We start from the raw sequence: 23904 nt of genomic DNA on the forward strand, positions 1-23904 counted from the left end.
AACTTATCCACACCATCACGTGATTTTAACTCCTTACTCGTTCACAGTTCGTTCTTATTTGTACCCTGTGGTCTTTTACACTTCTAGTATCAGGGATTTAATTTCATGCCTACCGTGGTTCAGGCACACGACCACCCGATGAATTCTAAAATTTATTCATTAGAAGTACGTGGAGGATTAAAATGTTTTCTTCAGAAACTAACTTCATATGGGAGGACTCTTGCTGATCAGTCTTTGATGTCATCAGTGACTCAGACGTAAAGCGGGGCAAGCATCTGCATGGTGAAGTCTCTGTTTCGCACAGAATGCTCCCTTCCTCTCCCTACCCCAAGAATTGGGGAGAAGCAGGGGCTCTTTATGTCTCCAAAGATTTTATTCCGAGCAGTAAAGCAGTACACCCTTTAGGACATCAACCATACTTTGTAAAAGGAAAACAACAAAAGGACCAACTCTGAGGACTGGTGTATTGCGTAGTACAACTTTTCATGAACCCCGCCGTTTATTCTCTAATTACATAATCGCTTTTCCAGAGCATCTTCCCAGGCAACACCATGTAAAGTGAAGTCTCTCCGATCAGGTGCTGCTTAATTGAAAGTGAATTACTTTTATGTTAAAGCTCCCACCTCTGAAGTTGCCAAAAGAAAATGATCGGTTGGAAAATTAAAATTTAATTGGGTTTTGCTGTAAATTGAATTTTAAGTGGATATGCGGGAAAGGCAAGATACACCAGGAGGCTAGCATGCCTTGCTAGATCATCGGGCTCTACAGTGTCTGCTGTCTTAAGTGGAAAATGAATTTTCCGTGAGCTCTAAGCTACAACTCTAGTGAGGAACTGCTGAATCCTGGCACATCATACTCACACTGGAAAACGGGCAGACTGAGTTAAAACAAACCTCGCTGGTACATGAAGAAAGCTCGTCAGAGTCGGGACCATTAAATTAACGCTTCAGACTTTGTTTGATGTCATGGATATGATGTTAGGGGTCTCAGAAGGCTCACAGACAACTTCAATTTAGTAAGGCAGTGAAGACAAAGCAAAAGTTCCCATCAGTGATTCTGTCCTCAGCAAGTGACAGAGTGAGCCCAGAGTCCTACTGTCTCAGCTCAACCCCCACCTTCATACACTCACTGATTTTGCAACCCTGGTGAAATCCTTCCAAGGAATCTTTAAGATGCCAAAGAACAGAGCCAGAGTCCTTAGCTCCTGGGGCTCTGAGAGGACTAGAAACATTAGCATCAGTAAATCTCTTAGAGTACGTGTAAGTGCGGAACCTAGAAGAGTTCTCAGTAGATGGTTTGCACAGCTACCCTTGCTGCTATTGTTATGCACTATCTTCACATAACAAAGCCACTACAGACACCCGTAACCCCCACATTGTCCACTGCTGAGCAAACCCTTGTTTGCACTAGAGGTTACCTTTTGCCGAGGCTGGTTAGGAGCAGAAACCACGACCGTGTTACAAATTGCCAGAGCGATGAAGAAGTCTAGGATGTATAAAATCTCCAGGGGTGGACTCTGCGTGGTACCATCCAGTGGGGTGAAGAGCTGAGGGGTAATCTGGCTAAACTTGTCCAGAAGTCTGGTATCTGGCACCACGTCTGTTTCCTGAAGAGGCAATATGACAAAGTATTGTTATTAACATAAGGAGTGTCTACAGTGGGTAGTTAAATGAAGCGGGAGATGGTAAGCTACATTTTCATTTTTTCCTACACTTATTTATGTACATGTATGTGAGTGTTTGTGCATATATATGTGCACACTTATGCGCGTACTACAGCACATATGGAGATCAGAGAACAATTTAAGGAAGTTGGTTTTCTCCTTCTACCATGCACCTTCCAGAAATTAAATTGAGGCTGTCAGGCTTAGCAGCAATGCCTTAATCCACTGAGCCATTTACCAGTTAAGTAAATACAATTTTTAAAAATTTAATGCATATGATATCTTGAGAAATAAAACAATAAAATGAAGCAGACTGAATTTTATATAAATAAAAGTAAAATGCAGATTCGATACTAATGTTAATGGAGAACATTTTGACCTTTCAGTTAAACAGGAGACAGAAACAGCCCCTTCAACCAAAATCTAGGGTGTCTCTTACTTTGAAACACATGATGCTAGGTACATATTTGATTGTACTCAGGATTCTAGCATGGCTGTATTTTACTCAATGACCAAAGGACATCAATTATTTCAAAAGTGAGATTTAATTCCTATCAGAGTACTGAACAAAACACTTTTTGTTCGATTCATTAATATTATATAAAACTGTCTATAAGAAAAAAATATTATAAGCAGGCTAATCTATATTTCATAGCCAGGGTATTTATTTACAAGAGCTTTCTAGCAACTGCGGCCTCCTCCTAAGAACTCCTGGTAAGGATTGACTCTAAGAAGTTCTGTCACTAGTGGGGTGCGGGAGCCCCGTTTCATCTTGCGCAGTGCATCGCAGACTCATCTGAGATTGCTAGTGGTTACAAACATGTGTCAGAGCAGAAACCTGATTTCACACGGCTTCTCTGCTGGAGAGCACTGCTTAGAACCACAGTCCTGCAGAAACACCACTGTGCTGCAGGGACACCCAGCACACAGACTGCAGGGAAGCCAGGAGAGGTGGCTGGCGCAGAGTCCAGCAGGGACATGGTTGTGACATGGTTAACGTTCCTTGCCAACTTGACTGGATATATAATTAGCTAAGAAAAAAATCCTGGGTGTGCTTGTGAGGCTGTTTCCAGGGAGGTTTAATGAAAGATCAAAACTATGGGTGGCACCCTCCCATGTGGTCCTAGACAGAGGAAAGGAGGAGGCGGCCAGCTGGGCACCAGTTTTTGTCACTGTTTCCTGACCATGGGTCCAATGTGACCGCTGCCTCAGGCTTCCCAAGCCATGCTTTCCTGGCTGTGGTGGCCTGTATTCCTCTTAAACTCTGCGTTGCTCTCGTCAGAAATTTGATTTAAAAAGCAAGAGGAAAACCGAGATACTATGGCTAGTGCTTTACACTTGCTAACAGTGATCACAGGATTAACGAGAGAAGAGCAATGCTGGCAACCACACGCTCTCCACTGGTGTCTCAGCTCGGCTCTGCTAACAGCTAGCTGAGGGAGCCTTACTTAACGCCCTGTTCCTCTGCCTGCTTGCCTTTCTTCCCCCTTCCTTTCAAGTGACACATACTCCCCTTTCAGATTACCAGGGTCATGACAGGTTTAAAATTCACGTGCTATCAGCTGTCACAAAGTATTCTTAAAATTCTCTCTAAATTCAGCAAGTAGATGACTCCAAAGCTCAAATCCTGTTCCGTGATCGTGACGGTAAAGGCTAAAGCTAGAAAAGCCCCGTGTGTGTCTGACACAGTCAGGAAAGAGACATTCCCGTCAGCAAAACTCTGCAGATAGGAACTGCCAAAATGAAGCTGGGTCTACCTAGATACCTGGGACCACAGAAGACACTGAAGTCACCATAAAAGAGTACAAAATAAAGGAAGAGCCTACAGGAAAATGTGAGGAGATATTCATGTCAGACTGAAGCTCCAGGAACAAAGTGTTCCGCTGGTTTGGACAAAATAATTTACTCCCTCCTGACTAAGCTAGTTCTTGAGTCAAGGAGACGGTGCAGAATTGTCACGTGTGATTATTATTATTAATTTTAGCTAAATGACTATATCCATAATTATTTCCCCAAGACCAGAACTAGCTTCACCGTGGCCTCATTCACTAGCTTCACCGTGGCCTCATTCTACAAGACTAAGATAGTTCTGCTGCTGCGCTGGACAGCTGTTGCCATCTTCCATGAAACCACGCCTGTTTAGCTGAAATAGCTCTTTGCTAAACAGTGCCCTCCCCAGATTTTGGAATTCTCTTTAAGGTAAGGACCATATTCTCCTGATCTTGGAATCCTAACCTAACCCAGTACATGGCTCACGATAAGCAACCCAAGTTGATTGTATACCACTATCAGACTCTTCCTGGCCTTATATTCTATCTAGGAAGGGTGAAGAAACAAAAGAATCATTACCCGTGGAAAATAAATGCACATAGCTCCCACGCGGTCTCGACAGGCACCTGGTTAATATTCAGAGGACACTTCCACTCACGATTAGACCACAGAAAACAGAGCACGGCACAGACTCCTCCTATGCCCCGGGTTCTCAACCTTCCTAATGCTGGGACCCTTTATACAGTTCTCCATGCTGTGGAGACTCCCAACCATAAATTATTTTGTTGCTACTTCATAGCTTTAGTTTTGCTAATTATGACTCATAATGTAAATATCTGATATGTGGGCTACCTGATATATGACCCCTATGAAAGGGAGGTAGGGGGTCGCGACCCACAGGCTGAGAATCCCTCTTCTGCACTGTCAGCAAAGCCTTGCTGGTCTCATAGTGGGCGTCACAGCTCTGCCGCTACCGTGTGTGATAACACTGATCATGCCAAGTTCATGTTCACTATCAGGACCCCCACTTCTACTTGGCTGAAGGAAGTCTATTTCAGGCTTTTTTTCCTTTCATTATTTTTCTCCCTTATTTGGATCCAAGTTAAATATGCACAATCCAGCTAGACTTTGCTCTTTGCTCTCCTCCCTGTTTGCTGAAGCTTTTCATATGGCTTCAACATAATTTAAATGTTGCCTGCTTTAAAATCAAGAGTAACAGCACTTAATTGTCTCTACAAACTTCTAAACACCCACATTTTGGTGATGGAAAAAGATGCTCTACCGGGTGACAGAGCTGACCAGGCCATTGCGAGGCTGTCCCCATTCCTCTCTAGTCCTCCTCTTCTAAGGTTTGATTTCATTTCCTGCTGGCCCTGCAGTCCCAAGGACTTTGATTCTACTTAGGTTACTTCGGGTTTTGTGGACACACAAGCCTTCTCTTGGACTCTTCTGACTCCTAAATACCACACACCTGAAGGAAAAATACAAAGGCCACACACGGGATTTTTCCTCTATACAAACTCCTTGAACCAGCAGTTCTGAGGATTTGATGTGCCCTGTGTAGTTTGCCTACCACCCTCCTGTGAGTACTACCTAACTACTGTTTTCTAGGTACTCAGAACACACAAAGGTGCTCTTAGCTTAGGCCTTATGGATGGGTTTCTAGAACAAATGCAAAAGAAATTGTACAGTAGATTTCGGGTCAAAGGTTATATAGATTTCTCAAAATATTAAGCCCAGCTTACAAGACTTAAGACTCAAGAGTGAGAGAGAGAGTCATGTTTCGTGGGAGAACATGCTCACTTTATCATATGTGTAGGAGTGCGGCTTTGCAAGACACAGAACAAAAGCAACCCTGGAACTTCCAAATAATTAAGAGAACACAGGACAGTGGAGGACGGGGCAAGTGGAAACAACCGAACAAGTGGGAAGATTGAGTCTGGAAATCAGATTCATTCAACAATCTTCCAAATTATTGTTTTGAGAATGAATGTGGCAGGCACTGAACTACGTGTTAGGATTCAAATGTTAAAAAGTCCTTGCTCTCAAGGTGCAACGGGTACAATGTCAGGTACAGAAATAAGGCCAATGTTATGCAGAGAAATGGACGGTGGGACAACTCTTTTGAGAAGCCTTCGGTACAGGTATCAGTGGCTGCCCCTAATGTTTCATCAGCTTCAATAAAGAGAGGCAGGGAAGATGGCACAGAAAAAGGCACGAAGGCTCCCAGAACAAAGTACCTCTTTGTTCTGAGAGAAGGGATGATGCCTGCTCAGGAACCAGAGGAGGGCCAGGCAGCCCCACCTTGATTCCAGCACTGGTCTACCACCAACTAGATGTGAGTTGAAGCGTGTTTACCTTCAAATGTGCAGAAAATGTACCAGTTCAGCAGATGGCTAAAGAAAGATAATATCGTAGAGAAAAGAGAATATATACACATATACATTTCTTTCAGGCATAAGCTTAAAATGAGTACAGAAAAAAAGGGACCTGCATATTACTTGTTAACTGCCTTTCAAAATCCGGAAAGGAAAAAAAAATGAAGCATAGATGTTTTCAGAGCAGACTGCTACATAGGAAGTTGTACTATCAGGGGTGTTATGTCCTTAGCGCCACAGAATTGAGTCGGTGGTGCCCACGTCATTACTGCATATTACATATTTCACAGCAAGTTGGCGAAGAGCCTAGAGATGCCCTGGAGAACTCAGGTCAAGTCAGCCACCTGGGGCCTACTTATATCATGGCTATATCATGAAAGTCAGGCCATGACTGTAATGTAGCAACCCAAGGGGGCCCCAAAGCTGCTCTACTCTTGTTACGCTGCCATCTTGGTTAAACATGGGTGTTAATGAACCCGAAAGGCTGAGAAGGCAGGGAACATTTTAGAGAAGTCGTCTTAAATCCAGTGAAAGTGTGGAGTTCTAATTCTTTTACATAAGTGTCTTTTCTGCTTCCCAGGTTCTACACGGTCTTCTACTTTCTCCTGCAGTAAAATGGGTGTGTTAATGGGGGTGAGTAGTCAGTTCTGAAGAGTTGCCCCGAGACACAGATCCCTTGAAGAGCTCTGCAATGAAAATATGAGAATGCGCCCTTTGTGGAGCTAGGGATGGGGAAGTCTGGGAGGAATGTAGAGAAAAGATTACACAACAGTAAGAAAAGGACACCAAAAAAATCTATTCATTAGTCAAACATATTTGTCTCCAAGATAATTCTTGTTAAATACTGGTGGGTCTTCGAGTCAGTCATTATCCTTAAGTCAAGGTAGCCTTCTGATAGGATCAGCCCTGATGAGAAATATTACATTTTTCAGAAATGCTACCTGACTTCTCAACACTGAATTATGCAACAAATCTCAAATTCGTATTATCTCTAAAAACTTATTATATGCCACCACAATGCTGAACTGTACTGATGTCACCTCTTTTCTAGACCAAGAGACGCAGTGCTGTTTGGGATATTCTAGCCAGGGGACTGTTCCGTTCAGGATGTGGTGATGTTGCCACACTTACAATGGGGCTACTGAAGGCAGCCTGTCTGGAATGAGGCACTTCCCCAGATCCTTCTCCGCTTCCTAGGGCAGTAGCACTCCCGGACAGTTGAGTTGAAGGCTTGCTTCCCAACGCCCCCCTGGGAATTGTCCTGCAGCCCTGGGCTCTGGGCTTTGCCATGTTGCTGATGGAGCCACTGAGAGTGTCTGCGCATTCGTCCTCTTCAAAGCCAGCTTCCTGGTAGGACTCGAGCCTCTTGGCTGTAGAATAAAATTCACACTGGTCACCATCAAGAAGAACTAGCAGGCTGAATATGGAAGGTAGTTCCTGAGCTATTGACACAATCTTTTGTTTGTCCTGGCCTCCAAATTCTCCCCATGAGAATCTATAGTCAATAAACTTACCCTACCCTTTATTGGGAAATGAAGATACAATGGCCTAGGTCTAGCATCTTGTCTGAAGCTCTATCCACATTCTGTCTGCTACCCTACCGTGATGTAGAACTCCTTGTTTCAAATGCCAAGCCCTCCATCTGTGATTTGGATCCTGCCCTCTGGGTCCTCAAGGGCTTTCTTTTCACATTTATCATTCACATACACCAATCTGTCCTCAACCAATTTCAGGACTTTCTGTCCTAACTCTTCATTGATCTCTTCTCAAGGTCACCTGTGAGCTCCATCTTGCCAAGCCTGGTATATGTATGTATATATACATATACACATGTATGTGCATTGTGTTCTTATCCCATTTGAACCCTTAATAATAGTCGACTCCTTCTAGAAATAACTCTTTGGGCTTCTAGCATCATCCTTACCTGTTTTCTCTCTTACCCTGGTATCACTAGCTGTTTAGTTTTTCCAGGTGTCTTTCATAAATGTTTATTTCATTGTACTTTGTGTATGTGTGACTTCACACACATGTGGATGTGTAGGGGTACCTATGTGTGTACATGTATGTGAAGGTATGTGAAGGACAGAGAACCTTGAGTATTGTTTCTCAGGACTCATTGTTTTATGTTTCTTCCTTTGTGTTTTGAGATCACGGACTTAGAATTCACCATGGAAGGTAGAACGCTTGGCCAGCGAGTTCCAGGATCTGCCTGTTTCCACTTCCTCAGTGGTGGAATTACAAGTGGATACCACCATGGCTGGTTTTCATAATGTGGATTCTGGGGAATAAACTCAGGACTTCAGGCTTGCAAGCGAAGGGTTTTATAGACGAAACTATCCCCCAAGTCCTCAGGTAGAGTTTGTTGCCTTTTTGTTGGGTTGGGCATTGAACTTAGAACCTCAAGCATCCTAGTCAAGTACTCTAACACTATGTGTGGTAGTTTGAATGTAATTGGCTCCCGTAAGTCCATAGGGAGTAACATTGAGAGGTGTGGCTTTGAGTCTGGGGCCTTAGACCACTCAGCCATCGTGACAACCAGGAGGTCTGGCTTTGTTGGCGTAGGTACTGCCTTGTTAGAGGACGTTTGTCACTGTGGAGGCTGGCTTTGAGGTCTTTTTTGTTTAAGCTTTGCCCAGTGTCTCAGCTGAGTTCTTAATTGCCTGCAAGATGTAGAACGTTCAGCTCCTTCTCCAGCACCACGTCTGCCTGCACACTGCCATGTCCCACCATGATGATAATGGACTGAACCTCTGAACTGTAAGCCACCCCAGTGAAATGTTGTTGAAATAGGAGTGGCGGGGCTGCATCCCTGGCACCCGGCCGCCCCCACGGCTAGCTTTACCCGAAATAATTACACCGAAACTGTATTCTTTTAAACACCGCTTGGTCCATTATATGTAGCCTTTTCTCAGCTAACTCTCGCACCTGGACTAGCTCATTTCTTATAACCTGTGTAGCCCACGAGCTGGCTTACCAGGAATGATCTTAACCTGCATCTGTCTGGAGTGGGAGAATCACGGCAACTCCTTACTCAGCTTCTTTCTCCCAGCATTTTGTTCTGTTTCCTCCGCCTACCTATGTTTTAACCTATGAGGGCCAGCCAAGCAGCTTATTACTTAACCAATGAAATCAACAGATTGATATATGACACTCCCACATCAAAATGTTTTCCTTTATAAGAGTTGTGGTGGTCATGGTGTCTCTTCACAGCAATAGAAACTCTAACTAAGAAGCTATGCTATATCCAGTCTCCACCTACCTTTCTTCTCATGCCTCAGTTACTGGCAAGCCGCAGGACTGCCTGCTTTTCTCCATCCACACACCTCTTTTAGGCATTCTCATATGGTCTGATCTTTGAAACGGAATGTCCTTATGTGCAGCCTAGAAACCTGTGTACTGGTTACTTTTATGTCACCTTGACGCAAGCTGGAGCTATCAGAGAGGAATAAACCCTAATTGAGAAATCGCCTCCTTAAGACCAGGCTGTAGGCAAGCCTGGAGGGTACTTTCTTAATTAGTGATTGATAAGGGAGAACCCAGCCCATGATTTGTGGGGCCACCCCTGGGCTGGTGGTCCTGGGTTCTATAAGAAAGCAAGCTGAGCAAGCCAGCAAACAGCACTCCTCCATGGCTTCTGCACCAGTGCTTGCCTCCAGGCTCCCGCCCTGCTTGAGCTCCTGTCCTGACTCCCTTTGGTGATGAACTGGGATGGGGAAGCATAAGCTGAACAAGCTCTTTCCTCTCCAACTAGCTTTAGTCATTGTGTTTCGTCACAGCAAGAGTGGCCCTAACGAGAACGACCTGCATCTTCAACTCTAACCTCTCATGGGAATCCAGACTCGTGTATTCAGCCCTCCACATGACACCTGCAGTTGGTTATCATAAGGCTCTTCTAGAAGATTGGCAGTGGTGCAATGTATGCCTTGACCTCCCTTGAGGCTATCCTCCTTAATAGCAAAGATTTCTCAGGTAGGGCCCTAGTATTTACTATTGACTCTAATCTTGCCATTACTGCCCAAATACAGTTTTGATTTTATCAACCCCACAAAATATATACCTTAAAATGGTCAGACAAACTCATGTTTTGTTAATATGCCCCAAGAGTCCAATGTGTTGCTCATAGATACTTAAGAAATACTCAAAGAATAAATGAATAAAAAACAGTAATCTTCAGCTCCACCTGGGTGGAGCTGAGCTATTTCCCTTTCCTCCTCACCTTTGTACAGCAGTACTGTCCTGTCGATATGGCAGCCAAAAAACTTGAGCAATCCCTTCTTGACAGAACATTTGTTCACCGTGTATTATTAGCCCTTTACAACCCAAGACACTGCAGCTACCTGACATCACCTTATTCCCACATTGACAGCAAATCCACTGAACCACACATAAATGACTCAGGACCCCTCCCTTCTTCCTCGTATCCAGAGGCTTGTCAGCACTTGTCCGTCATACAAAAACCTATCCTGGGTGTCCAGACTTCTCCCTGTTTCCATTACCTTAGTCAGCTTGGCCATCATCTTTCAACAGAATTAGTGAAATGCCTCAAAACTAGTCTCTCTGCCCCTCTGAAATCCACTCCTCAAACGGTAGCTAGAGTGACCTTCCTAAGGAGAAAGCGGATGAGATCACATCCAGTAAAAACACTTTCCGACGGCCTCGGGATCCCCTCAGCAGAAACTGGGCTCTTTATCCTGCCTTAAACAACCTAACGTGACCTTTACCTCCCTCCTGCTTCTACATCAGTGGTTCTCAACCTGTGGGTCGCAACCCCCAAAGGATCATCAGAAAACACAGGTATTTACACTTCGATTTATTATGGTAGCAAAATTACAGTTATAAAGTAGCAATGAAAATAATTTTACGGTTAGGAGTCACCATAGCAAGAGGGACTGTATGAAGGGGTCACAGCATTAGGAAGGCTGGGACACACTGCTCTACATCCTTAGTCTAATCCAGACTCACAGGCTTACTCTAAAAATGTAACTCTCTACAGCATGAGGGCCTGTAAGAGTTGCTCCCTGGGACTGGAAATCCGTTTTTCCTGAACATCAAGATTTTGTCATTCAGATGTTAGACTCTATGTCCCTCTTTAAAAGGTCCTGCCTAGGCACGCAGTCCAAAGTAGCCATCCAGTCCTCATGTGACACACTTTATTCTGACTGTCTGCCAGGTCCTGATCACTACTGATCTATTTTTATATTCCTGCTAACTTTTTCCCTTAGAAGACCTGCAAGAGCAGACTTCTTCTTCTCACTAATTATTAAAACCGCATCAGAGGAGCAGACAGTGAGAACATACTCTTTGTCTTGGTGGCTGTGTCTATTCAGCCTAAGTCCAGCTACTGCATTAGATATAGACTGGGGAAAATTGTTTTATACAGTGTTTCTATGTTTTATTTATTGTAATAATTTTGCTATATTGTTAAGGGAATGGAAATGCTTAGAAGCAATATCGTCACTTGCTTTTCTTCTTCTTTTTTCCCCTTTCTGTTGTTTGCTGGTTGAGACAAAGTCTCCCGAAGCACGGGATCCTCAGCATTCAGCCAAGGACAGCCTTGAACGCCTGGTCCTCTTCCCTCCACTTCTGAAGTGCTGAGATTACAGACACGACTTGTAAACACTGACTCTTTCTGAAGCCCTCTAGTGCAGATGAACCCATCAGCTCCCATCCAGACTACTCATTGGACATTTACAGTTTTCCTGGGCTGAAGGACACCAGACACAAGGCCTTTGCTTCGCTAAATCATTATGACATTCCTCTGAGTAGGAACTACTAACACCTCCATTTTATCTTATTATTTTATTTGGTTTTTGAGAGAGGTTTTTTTTTTTCTATGTGGCCCTAGCTGTCCTGAAATTAGCTCTGTAGACCAGGCTGGCCTTGAACCTGGCTCAACAATCATATTTTATAAGAAAATAAATAAACCTTATTTGTCATCTCACCGAAACAGACTAGATTGGTCTTAAGATCACCATAGCCAAGATTCTGTGAGCTAATGCTATCGTGTTTCTAAATATAGCCATATGCACGAGTGTGGCCAAGTTAACACAATGTCAATCTCTCCTGTCAAATTTCTACGAGCTTGAGTTTGTTTTTTTAATCTTAAACAAGTATTTGGTAAATGAATAATGGATGAATAGGCACATAAATTATGTATCTGTGCTAAGGGGAAAGTTATGGGTAGGGATTTACAGTTATTGAAGTATTTTTTTCATCAAAAGTCATACACACACACACACACACACACACACACACTCATTTTCATCTTCAAAATACTTTTATCTGCCAGGAACTATTGTTGTTCCTTTTGCAACTGAGGAGACCAAACAGAGAGACTAAATATTCTAAACAGGGTTAAACAGCTGCTTAGAGGTAGAGCAGGGGTTTAAATTTAGTCTTCTTGCTTCTAAAGCCAACAGTCGTATCCCTACACCATGCTTCCTTAACTCTAAACAGTTAGACGTTGAATCGTTTTTGTTGTGTCGTCGTTGCTTTTTTTGTTGTTTTTGTTGGGGGGGGGGTTTGGAGGTGAATAGGTTCCCTGTGGCACTTTTGGCAATGGCTACTGGCACTCAGTGGTTAGACATCGACATATTTTAGGGAATGGTGTTGAGATTGATAAAACTTCAAATACTTCAAGAAATTTGTTGGCAATGGGAAAGCCATTTTTAAAACAACTAAAATTCCTCAAAACTCTCATTAATGGGTTCATGAGATTCCTCTGGGCCATCAATGGGGAAATGAGGATCACATGGCTGCTTAATTAAAATGACATCAAGTAGCTCAGCTATTTGTAGGACAAACTTGCTCAATAAGTAGAATTTCAATGATGGAATGTAACAGACAGAATGACTCAACCTTTACTCATTTTGTGGAAAGTTCTAGAAACATACAGGTCAAGAAAATTACAGTGTGATTCTAGAAAACAGAGTCACTGGAGCTAAACCTCCAGGCCCAGAGAAAATTAAATCAAAGATGGCTGTGAAAAGCCAAGGTTCATATCATATCAATAAGTAAAATATGCCCAAATGATGATAACAATCATAAAGACAATAAATCCTTCTCAAAGAGAAGCTTCTGCTTTGGTTCTCTAAAAGTCTCAGAATGGTCCAAGAACTCGTTTTCTGACTAACACAGCCATCAGAGTCTGTTATTATTCTCTTTATCTAAAGGTAGGTCCTGCATTAAACAAATTATCTCTTATTCTTTTTCCTTACTTAATCTCTGTGTTCTTTTGCTATTTCCTTCAAAAATATTCCGAAATCTGTTCATAGCCTACTACTTGCATCGACTTGATATCTGGATGAAGTAGGTCTGAGACTATGGAAAAATTAGCTTGTTTAATTTATAACGTGCTCTCCAAAGGGCTGACACGAGGGCGAACAGAGCATGTTCCAAGAGCTTTCTTCCTCACATCATCTGCACATCTTCCTTCAAACTACTCACAAGAAACTTTTCTCAGCCACGCACGGCATCCCATCTTTCACCCACTTGCAAACAGTGCATTCAGCCAATTGTCCTCCAACCACATCATCCACATATAACTGATACCCCAACCTCTGTTCTGAACTAATTCATTACATTTCATGCATTCCAGGGAGGTCTGATGTCCTGCCTTTAATATGTAAAATTATATCAGGGCAAAATTCATCTCCAGAACTACCTGGCTGTCTGAACGTCAAACCAAATTTGGAACAAGTATTTCCGTGCATATGTGGTATATGATATGTACATATTCATGTAAGTGTGTGCATTTGAATATGCATATATGCATATCCAATAATACATGTATGCATATGTGTATTGTGGAAGCCAGGGAAAACCACTTTAATTTTTGAGACAGTGTATCTCACTGAAGCTGGAGCTGACTGATTTGGATTGCCCGTTGGCCAGTGAGCACCAAGGGTGCAGGAAAGCCCATCTTTGTCCCTCCAGTGGTGAAGTCACAGGTACATGAATCACAGTTTTTCTGTGGGTGCTGGGGATTCGAAATAAAGTCCTCATGCATCCACTGCAGACATTTTAACAACTGGGCCATCCCCAAGACCCAGGAATATCAACACAAATGTGACAATTTACGTGATAATTTATAACTACAATTACACATCTGTCTCCCACACATGAGCTACTTAAATGGCAGACCTCGTTCTTATTTTCAAAACAACTATTAAAAATAACAATAATCGCAACTTATATATAAGGCCTTTATCTGTGGCATGCTCTGTCTATTTCTGCACAAATTATCTTAATGATTTTGGATGCTATAATGGACTTTTTCTCTCCCTGAGGCTCGGAGAAGTTATGAGTCTTGCTGAAGTACACACACTTTTCAGGTGGCAGAAACGGGGTTCAGGCTTAAGAAGCCTGACTGCAAATTTGTTATTCTTCAACAGTGTTCTTTGGTGCCTCCACAGATCGACACATTTACAAACTGTACATCATAAAGGCACTTGCCAGACAATCCCAAATTGAGGGACAGTCTACCAAATCCCAGAACAGTGCCTGTCAAAACGGGTAAGTTCATTCAAAGACAGAAAGTCTCTAGAAAACGTCGAGTGTCCAGCAGCCTAAATGACGGCTGTTACTGGCATCTCGGGTGTCATCCAGGGACCACAAGAGATGCAAATGAAAACGAAAGGTGCCTTCAGAATATGAATTTCTGGTAATGATGATATGTTGATACCAGTTCATCACTCACCAAAGGCATGTCCTGACCCATGTCAACGGAACAAATGGCATGAGGACACACCGAACCCTCCATGACACCTTTGCAACAGTTCGGCATTTAACTACCCCAATGTGACAAGCTTATTTCTTAAATGACATTTTTCAATAGTCTCTCTCTTAAAAGTAGGAGTAGCTTTCTTTTCTTTTCTTTTTTTTTCAGATGTCACATTTTAATTTTGATATGCATACTAATCATGTGAGAATTCTGTTAAAATGGGATTTTAATCACAGCTCCATCATTCCTAATACAGCCCAGGTGCTGCTGGTGCCGCTGACAATGCCAGGACGTGGGTCGCACTGCCAAGTTGGCAGGTTCTGAAACACATCATAGTACAGTCAGATGTGTTTAAATCATTTGTATGTGTGAAGGGCTTACCTCCACGCAACAGTATTCTTTACAGAATTATCTCCTAGGCAATTCTTTGACTAGAAAATCCTGAAATACTGGCCATAGAAAACCAGGTACTGTTAATAGCTTTCATTTTAGTGAAAATAGTATGTCTTGAACTACATTCTAGGAAGAATCGGCCCTTTTCCCATATCCGTTTATCCCCCATGCCTCTGTGTGTGTATGTGTGTGTGTGTGTGTTTGTGTGTGTACATCTGCATTGAGGAATTCAGAGAGTCAACCAAAACAGAAATTGAGCATCCATCGTATGCTTCATATTCATCCCTTCAGCATGTAGTGTGTGTCACAGTGTAGTATGTCACTCAGCATCTACTAGCTTCTAAAACAACGGTCCTCAGCAATTCCTAATGCTGCAGTCCTTTAAGAGTTTCTCATGCTGTGGTGACCCCGACCATAAAATTATTTTAATTGCCACTTTATACTGAAATTTTGCTACTGTTACCCCCTGAGAAAGGGTCATTCAACTTCCAATGGGGTCATGACCCACAGGTTGAGAACCACAGTATGCAGCATAAAGTCCAGTATGGGGAGTTCCTTACCCAGTGCTTAAACTTGGCATTTTCTTGAAAGAATTATTAGGGATTTAAATAGCTGGGGAAAAAGTTAAAGGTAGTTTTTGTAGAATTCCCACACTTACCATTTTCTTCATGGCAATAGTCAAATCCTGCTACACTACACCTTCGAAAAACCATCTTATTTTCAGTGAGTGTTCCTGTCTTATCAGAGAAGAGATACTGGATCTGCCCAAGATCCTCGGTGATGTTCAGAGCTCGGCACTGAATGGTAGAATCCATTTTCTCATTGTAGAAGTCTACATCACTTTGAATAAAATAGATCTGTCCCAGCTTCACGATTTCAATGGACACGTAGAGGGAAATGGGAATCAAGACCTAATAAAGCGCAAACAATTTAAGAAAATTAAAGTCAGCGACAGGAGGGGAAGAGAGCTCGATAACGCGCGGAGATAGGAAATTCCTCTGTTAAGTGTGGCCGAAATTACCTGCAGCAAGATGATCATGGTCCAGAACACGTAGAATCCTGTCAACACAGGAGACACGACACGCCCATCCGGCTCGGGGATGTTAAAGAAGAGCATGTTTTCATACCTGCTCAGCCATATTCCGTGACCTTTAAAAAGTACACAGACACCAAGAGGATGCTACAGCGCGTATGCAAATGGAGAGCCACACCCCTCAAGAGAAACAGCTGAGCGTCCGTGCTTCGAACACTCATTGTCTGTTCTCTAGAACAAGCTCAAACACAAAGGGCTACACAGTCTCTCCTCCTTGACTCTCCCTCTTAATCTCTTCCCAGTACTGTGGCAAAGAGGAAGAGGACACACTCACCAGCAGTGTTTGTCAAGCTAAAGGATGGGAGAAGAAAACACGTAGGAAAAATTAACAAATAAAAATCTCTTACCGAAACCAAACATAAGATATTATTTTGGAAAAAAATTAAACTGCATCAGATGATACTGACAAGATATTAGCAGATAATTGAATTTTACCTACCAAGGGCACCAGTTAAGCACATTACGACCAGAAGCAGGACACACCAGAGGACATCTGTATTGGCTCTTCGCTCTAATTTACTACGCTTATACCGTGGGCCACTGTTGTTCAGCATCGCTTTGGTCTCATGACCTGCACGGAAAGAAGAATGGTTCTGAAAACGTGCAAAGTGAAAGCAGGGAACAAGCATCGCAGTTAAAAATCTCCCTGGCTGACAGTTTAATCAGATATGGCTGTGTAATGTTTTGTCACTCCCTGTATTGATTTAGGAAAACCAGAATCTGTGGTTAGGTTCATGGGGGCATAATTTCCCTTCCGTGGGTTCCATTTTGAGTAAACGAAGAATGCTAACACATAAGATACGTAGAGGAGGACGTGATAAAGGATGGCAGAGAACGAACCTGCATAGACCACGATGCCCACAACGGCCTCTGTGTTCCGAATGGTACATCCTCTTAGCAATAAATTCTCTTTGCTGAGGCCCACCCGTTCTTTGTTGGAGTGTTCTCTGTAAGAAAGGCAGCAGATAGATTTATTTTTAAATGGCAAAGGGAGGGAGGTAAAACATCGGTCTTTATCCTGAAGGTTCTATACCCCATGTGGTAAGTTTGACAGCTCAGAGGAAAGGCTTCAAGTCTCAGGCCCATTTGCTTTTGCTGCTGTAGTTAACCTACTGAGGATAGGAGAAAGTGTCAACAAATTGCAAATCTCCATTACTTCTAGAAGTTGCTATCTGTCACAGTCCCTTCTTGTAAGAACTCAAAAATATTCTCAATAAAGATCCTGCTTTTCCAGGGCACACTGCATTTGAGGACTTAATCATTGGTGAGGGAGACAGTCTTGATTGAGAAAAGTAGCAGCTTTGATTTGGCTGAAATTAAGCATCCTGCTGGGCACCGGCAAATGGTGGCTACTTAAGCCATTAGATGAAAGACCAATGGGAAACTATCTAATCAAAGGTGAAGGCTGACTCCGTTGATAAGGGGACGGGGGACATCACAGGCTTCCATGTTATGGGAAAGGAAGTGAAGGCCCCAGGTTCTGTATCAGAGAATTGCAAACTTAAGTCTGTGGCTTCTGAAGCTCTGGGATGCCTCTAGAATCATAAACAATATTTTGTTTGTTTATGTGTGTGTGTGTACATCTTGCCATTCTTAGAGACAGAATCTGATTTGTTCAACAGATTATGAAAGTGCCTAGAGACAGTTGACAAAATAAAAGGTCCAGAGAAACAAGGCAAATTTCACTAGAAGGACACAATTGGCCAAACCCAAATGTGGCAAGTGCTTCTAGCAAACATGGTGTGGCTCACTCAAAGAATGTCTGGGGGGACAAAAGGAGAGAAAAAGGCTCACACAGAGAGGGGGCAATCCGCTCAGCCTGCAGTGGGGCAAATGACCCCATTTCTTGGGATAGAAAAATTAGATATTGATTAGCTAAATGTAACGTGTAGAACTTACTTTGGTTCTGTTTTCAATAAGACAGTTATCAGAAAACATTCTTTTTTCATCAGCTGGAAAAATGTGAACATATTCCTGGTATTAAATGAGATTAAAGAATGGTTTTGATTCTCCTTGAGTGGGATAATGGGCTTTGTTTTCTTGTTAATGTCCTTATCTGCTCTGCATATACAGTGACGTACTCACAGTGAAGTCCTGTGTCATAGGGCCGGGGAACGGAGTAGGGTAAACGGCACCAAGTTAGCGCCACTGTGAAGTGGCCACGGCCCACGTGGAACCTGGTGTTCATCTCACTTTTCTTTCCACTTTCACACATTTGGAAATGTGTGTAACAATCAGTTTCAAAATGATCAAAGCAATAACTGGGTTAACCTACAGTAGCAATAAGAGCATGGGGCAAAACCCAGTGAAATATTTACAAAAACAAGCAGAAATCATCTTTCACACACTGTGAAAGTGTCATCTTAATGTTATCATTAGGTTTTGATTTTTATCATTAGAGCAACAAGGCAGAGTAAATTCATGGCCAGTCTAAGCTATGCAACCCCCTCAAAACATTCTTATATCACTGGAAGAGATTATAGGAATACTTTTAGAGGATTTTATTGTTTAGATTGTTTTATTATCATGGAAATGAGCATTTATTAGATTACTTAGGTAGAGCAAATGAATGATGGCCAAACTTGAAGCCTCTAATGATTTACATTGGACATAAATACACAAAGACATTCTGCCCACAAAGGTAAGTCACGCAGCACTCACAGAAAGCCTCGGAATCTGCTGAGGTCATTGTTTGGACTTTCACATTCTATCCTACTGGAAAACTTCTCAGGATCAACTTCAGAGTCCTAAAGATATTTTGCCAACATCACAAAAAAAGAGAAAGAATTCATGATTAAATCTCAGTATTTAAACATTGAATTATTTTGGTCAATTCTTAATACATATAGTATATGCTATAAATTTCCTAGATTTAAACAAGTTGAAAATGAAAAAATGACAGACATAATTACGGGATCCATAAAGGGATGAGAATGACCTTGGGATGCTCAAATGGTATCCACAGAAACAGAAGGAGCTTTTTCAGATCAATCACATAGTGCAAGTTATGTGTGCACGTAGGGCTCAGTATCAGAGCTTCCACTCATGGAGCAAACATCAGAGTCAATAGGGTATGGAAAATATTTTGTTGTTGTTTCCTATAATCTGATGGTTGGCTCAAAGAAGCAGGATGTTAGATCTCACAAAATTCCCCCATGGAGCAAACAGGTACTTTATTATTCTGTTATGAAACCAGCGAGGATGCAGGCAAGATGACTAAAAATCAAGTTGGAAGACAAGGCTTTATGAAGAGCACTGGCATGGTGGCTCATGATTGTAATTCTAGAACCTAAGACACTGAGGCAGGAGGTTTGCTAGGTGTTTAAAACCAGCTGGGGCTATTATGAGGTGAAGTTCATGCTGGCCCAGGCTACAGAATATCTATCTTCTCAGAGAGAGTGGGTCTGGTTATAGCTGTTGGAGTAATATTTTTATATCACTGTAGTAAACATGGAAAACATGAAACATATGATTTGATTTGTTAATAATGCCTATTGAATTTTTTGATGTGCTAGACTCTACATTATGTATATTAACTACATTAACTAATTTATTTTTCACAGTCCCAAGTGGCTGTCGCATTACAATCCGGCCTAAGCACAGCCAAGGAGTCACAGAGGACTCAATAATTTGCTCAAGTTCTCAAAACAAGCTGCAAATTACAAAGGAGGTGACTGTGCTCATGCAGAACTGAACCCAAAGTATGCCTGTTAGCCGACTGGCAGCAGCTTAACACACATTTAATGTTGTAATAGAATTCTAAGTTGCATAAGGTGCTATCAAATCATGGGCATAGGGCTGCTTATAAAAGTTTCAAAGACAGGGAGTTCACAGGCAGCTGAACCACAGAGGAATCTGCATGAAGATCCAATAGATGGAAAGAGGGGTCCAATGTGCAATGAAATGCTAAGGTACTAGGATGCTAATACAGTTTTATTTATGTATATAAGATGAAGAAATTCCAGCTTATTAGCACTTCATGTTTAAATAAAGACCATTAAATTTCAATTCCTTTATGGTGGTGGGACAATGGTCTTATACCCTATAAAGATTTGTCACTTGTATTGCTTTAATAAAATGCTGATTGGCCAATAGCCAGGGAGAAATTATAGGTAGGGCGACCAGAACAAGAGAATTCTGGGAAGAGAAAAGGCTCAGTCTGCAGTCATAACCCAGATGCAGGAAGCAATATGAGAATACCTTGCTGATAAAAGGTACCAAGCCACGTGGCTGATACAGACAAGAATTATGGGTTAATGTAGGATGTAAGAGTTAATAAGAAACCTGAGCTAATAGACCAACCAGTTTATGATTAATGTAGATCTCTGTGTGTTTCTTTGGGACTGAATGCCTGCAGGACCGAGCAGGACAGAAACCTCTGTCAACACTTTATCTCAAGTGCTTCCAAACATAGAGACAGGAAAGTGATACTTAGCTATGACATGCTTTTCACATGAATCAAACAACGATGCTAAGAAAGACACATTATCTTCATGTTAATATGAGGAAACTCAGCCATAATGTATTTGAATAACTTCACAAGATCATTACCTTGTGAATAAAAGAAACAAATCAGTGGCAGAGCAAAAATTTAATTATTCAAATCTGTGTCAGTCTGATTTCCCTTATTACAGAAGATGAACAGCCTAGAAGTTTGTGGCGTGAGAAACCATAATTTTTTTTTTAAACTTAGGAATATAGGAAATTAGACATGTTAGGAAAAATAGTGAAAGACAAAATATAAAACCCTAAGAGTAAGAAAATGAACTTAGCAGGTGATTATTTCTGCTGCAAATGAACTCCGCTGGGTTTCTCATTAGCTGTGCCACACAATCTGATTGCAGACCCAAGTGTGTGAGCACCAACGTCTTTTTTATCCTATTATCTATAAAACATAATACACGTCCATCCACTGATATCTGAAAATGGATTAAGCCTTCTGCAATTCTATTTTGCCAGTGGTAAAAATTAAATTAAAAATCTCTTTATCTAGCCTGTGAAAATGAGCCCAGACCTTTCCTAAGGAAGAAGGATGCCCATAGCTCCGGCGGGGAAGACACTCTTTACCTGCTCCGCATATCCACGCACCACCTGCCGCTGCTTTAAGTTGCTTTCTCCGTCAAGGCCAGAAGTCTCAATGTGACAGATGCCATCGGGGTCTGTGGAAAAGAGTAAGACCATGTCTGCAGGGATGATCTCGTTACATGAGAGGCGAATGAAGTCCCCCACAGTGACGTTTTTCCAACAACAGTCCATGTACTTTCTTTCTTTCCTGAAATCGAACCGGGAGATAATAAAGATAGAAAACAAAGTAAGAAGAAACATAATCATTTCTTAAAATCTTAGTGTGGGATTAAATGCTAAAGGAGACACTACAAAACAGGTAAGGCTAAAATTTCACAGACGCCGCATTGGGAAAATGTAGTTATTAAGTCCCTTAAAGGTACTCTTTCAGCTCTTTCTCCCCCACTGTGGGATGTCGAACCCTTTCGCTGTGTGAATACAAGTCTAGAACAGAATTACAACGAACATTACATGAACATATTCATATGTAGAACAGTCCTTGCATGTGATTCTGAGTCAGGTATCAAGGACCTGAAGGGGCGACAAGACTCATGGTCTGACCTCAGAGAGCCCTGTGGCACACACCTATGCTGGATAATTAAGGAAAATCTAATGAAATGCAATACCCACACATGATATTAAAAATATATATACCACCTTATCACCTCTGATTCTCACCTAATAGAAACAAAAGCAGCCTTCCATGTCCACAGACTCTCTATCTGAGGATTCCAGCAATTGCAATTTGAAAATATTTGAAAAGAAAAACAAGTACTAAAACAAACAGACTTTTCTTCCTGCTATCATTTCCTAAAGAAACGCAGTTAACAACTATCGACATCACTTTTGCATTGTGTCAGTACTGTGAGTACGCTAAAGATTAATTAAAGTGCACAGGGAACATGTGTAAGATAAAAGCCGACATATCATATTATGCTACATATCATATGAGGGACTTGGGCATCTCTGCAAGCCTCCTCTGCTCCCCCACCCTCGTTCTGAACACTGACAGAGGAGTTTACCCTGAGGCTGCAGCGTCTGATCCCTTTAAGAAAAAACTGTAAATTTGATCCCTTCTAGAATGCGCACTAGGCATTGTGGCACACACTTGCAACCCCAACATTCAAGAGGCTAAGGCCGCAAAAATAAGAAAGCAAATAATCGCAAAGCAATTTACTTTCTGTTAGATTTATGGAGATAGAATTTGTACTCACTCCCTAGACTCCTCGGAGTTACTTATAACCTAAGTTGTACGACATACTAAAAGTCAGATTAAATCACATTAAATGGAAATGCTGCCTAGATTACTTGAATAGCTATCAGCTATGTAAAGAAATGCTTAGTTTGAAGGGTTAAGCAAATGTAAATAAGTTAATAAGTACCTAATGCACAATATCAAATCTAACTGGGAGAATTTGTGATTATCCTAAGAATTTTGTAGTCTATAGAAAATGGCAAATCCATAATTTATTTTATTTTTGTTTTGCTTTTCAAAATCTCCCTAGTGTCTATACATAATATTGAATTCTTCCAAGAAGGGAAGTAACAGAAGATTTAAAAAAGTAAGTAGAGATTATACTTTGAAAGCTCAGTTCTATATGCCACACATACCTAGGAAAGGGATTATGGGTATTCTAGAAACTTCATTCTACAGAAAATGGAGTCACTAAAGTTCACACACACACACAAAAAAAGGTGTGTCCCTGCTTCTTTATGCTCATTCCTGTGGCAGAGTAACGGACTATTGAGCAGCAGCCTAGTGAGAGGTTAGAGTAGACAGGAGACGAATGGAAAGTTGCTGAAATAATTCAAAGGACGGATGAGCAGGCTCAGAATTAAGGCAGTAGCAGGACAAACGAGTAAAAGGTTAAATGAGGACATAATTAGATAGCAGAGAGAGCCATTTCCTGACTTGTTCTGCATGTAAGCAACTTCAGGGATGGCAGAATGGTTCTTCATTGGCATGATGGGGTGACAGAAGGTGCCTGTTTCCGTGTCCCAGATTTTGGAACAACTAATAACGTCTGAGGTGAGACAACAAATTCATTTCAAGACGTTTTTACGTGACATGAATGAGGTGGTTGAGGTGTACATCTAGTGTAAGCTTCTAACGCAGTTGTTGTGCGTAAAGATGTGGAGGTAGAAGCCTGAGGTTCATAAAGGGCAAATGGCAACAGGCAAAGAAGGATACAAGTATCCTTAACAAAGTCTTAAAGACGACAGCAAAGGCAAAGGGCATCCAAGAGGAAGTAATGTCATAAAAACCAAAGGAGACGAAAATTTCAAAGAGGGAGGAATATTAGTCTGAATCTACAAAGGAAGCCTGTTGTTGTTTACCAAGGACCAACACACCTAGGGCATTTGCTCATCAGGAGGTCTGATGACCTTCAAGCAGGGTGATCACATGAACTCTGTTGAAAGGAAGAACGTAGGAGTAACTGTTGGTGATATCTAAAGGTCAGAAAATAAACTGGACCACGGAGGGCATGCGTTGTATCCACGATTTGTTTAAACCTTCCTATTCTGTGGGTAAGTGGTCCTCCTGAAGCCCAGGGATTGAAGACCTGCTATTCATTATGCTATTGGGAAGTATTTTGCATTTAAGAGCTGGGTCCTCATGGGACCATGTTATTTGCATGTGATATTTACCCATAGAAATAAACTACATTGTGATTGGCCAGATATTATGAATAAGAACCAAATTTTCAGCCTGGAAATGTCAACATTCTTCTTCTAAAAGTTTGTTTCATTTAATAGCCCCTTTGCTTTCATCCTAAATTTTCTGCAAAATATTTTGGCTTCCATAATCTTTGTAATGTTC

The 23904-nt window shown here is 41.8% G+C and overlaps 1 protein-coding gene across 3 annotated transcripts in view; it reads right to left on the reverse strand.

Annotated features, from left to right (window-relative positions):
* Atp10d (ATPase phospholipid transporting 10D (putative)) overlaps window positions 1-23904 on the reverse strand; it is a 94472-nt gene that overhangs the window by 36235 nt on the left and 34333 nt on the right. For all 3 annotated transcript variants that reach the window (XM_075943131.1, XM_075943129.1, XM_075943130.1), the window contains exons 4-11: window positions 21087-21291; window positions 18681-18766; window positions 16860-16966; window positions 16459-16590; window positions 15948-16075; window positions 15585-15837; window positions 6943-7181; window positions 1418-1606 (exon numbers count right to left, since the gene is read on the reverse strand). In XM_075943131.1, coding sequence (XP_075799246.1) covers window positions 1418-1606; window positions 6943-7181; window positions 15585-15837; window positions 15948-16075; window positions 16459-16590; window positions 16860-16966; window positions 18681-18766; window positions 21087-21291 — 1339 coding nt within the window. The remainder of the gene's footprint in view (window positions 1-1417; window positions 1607-6942; window positions 7182-15584; window positions 15838-15947; window positions 16076-16458; window positions 16591-16859; window positions 16967-18680; window positions 18767-21086; window positions 21292-23904) is intronic.

The sequence above is a fragment of the Microtus pennsylvanicus genome, chromosome 12 (genome assembly GCF_037038515.1).
Source record: "Microtus pennsylvanicus isolate mMicPen1 chromosome 12, mMicPen1.hap1, whole genome shotgun sequence".
NCBI lineage: Eukaryota > Metazoa > Chordata > Mammalia > Rodentia > Cricetidae > Microtus > Microtus pennsylvanicus.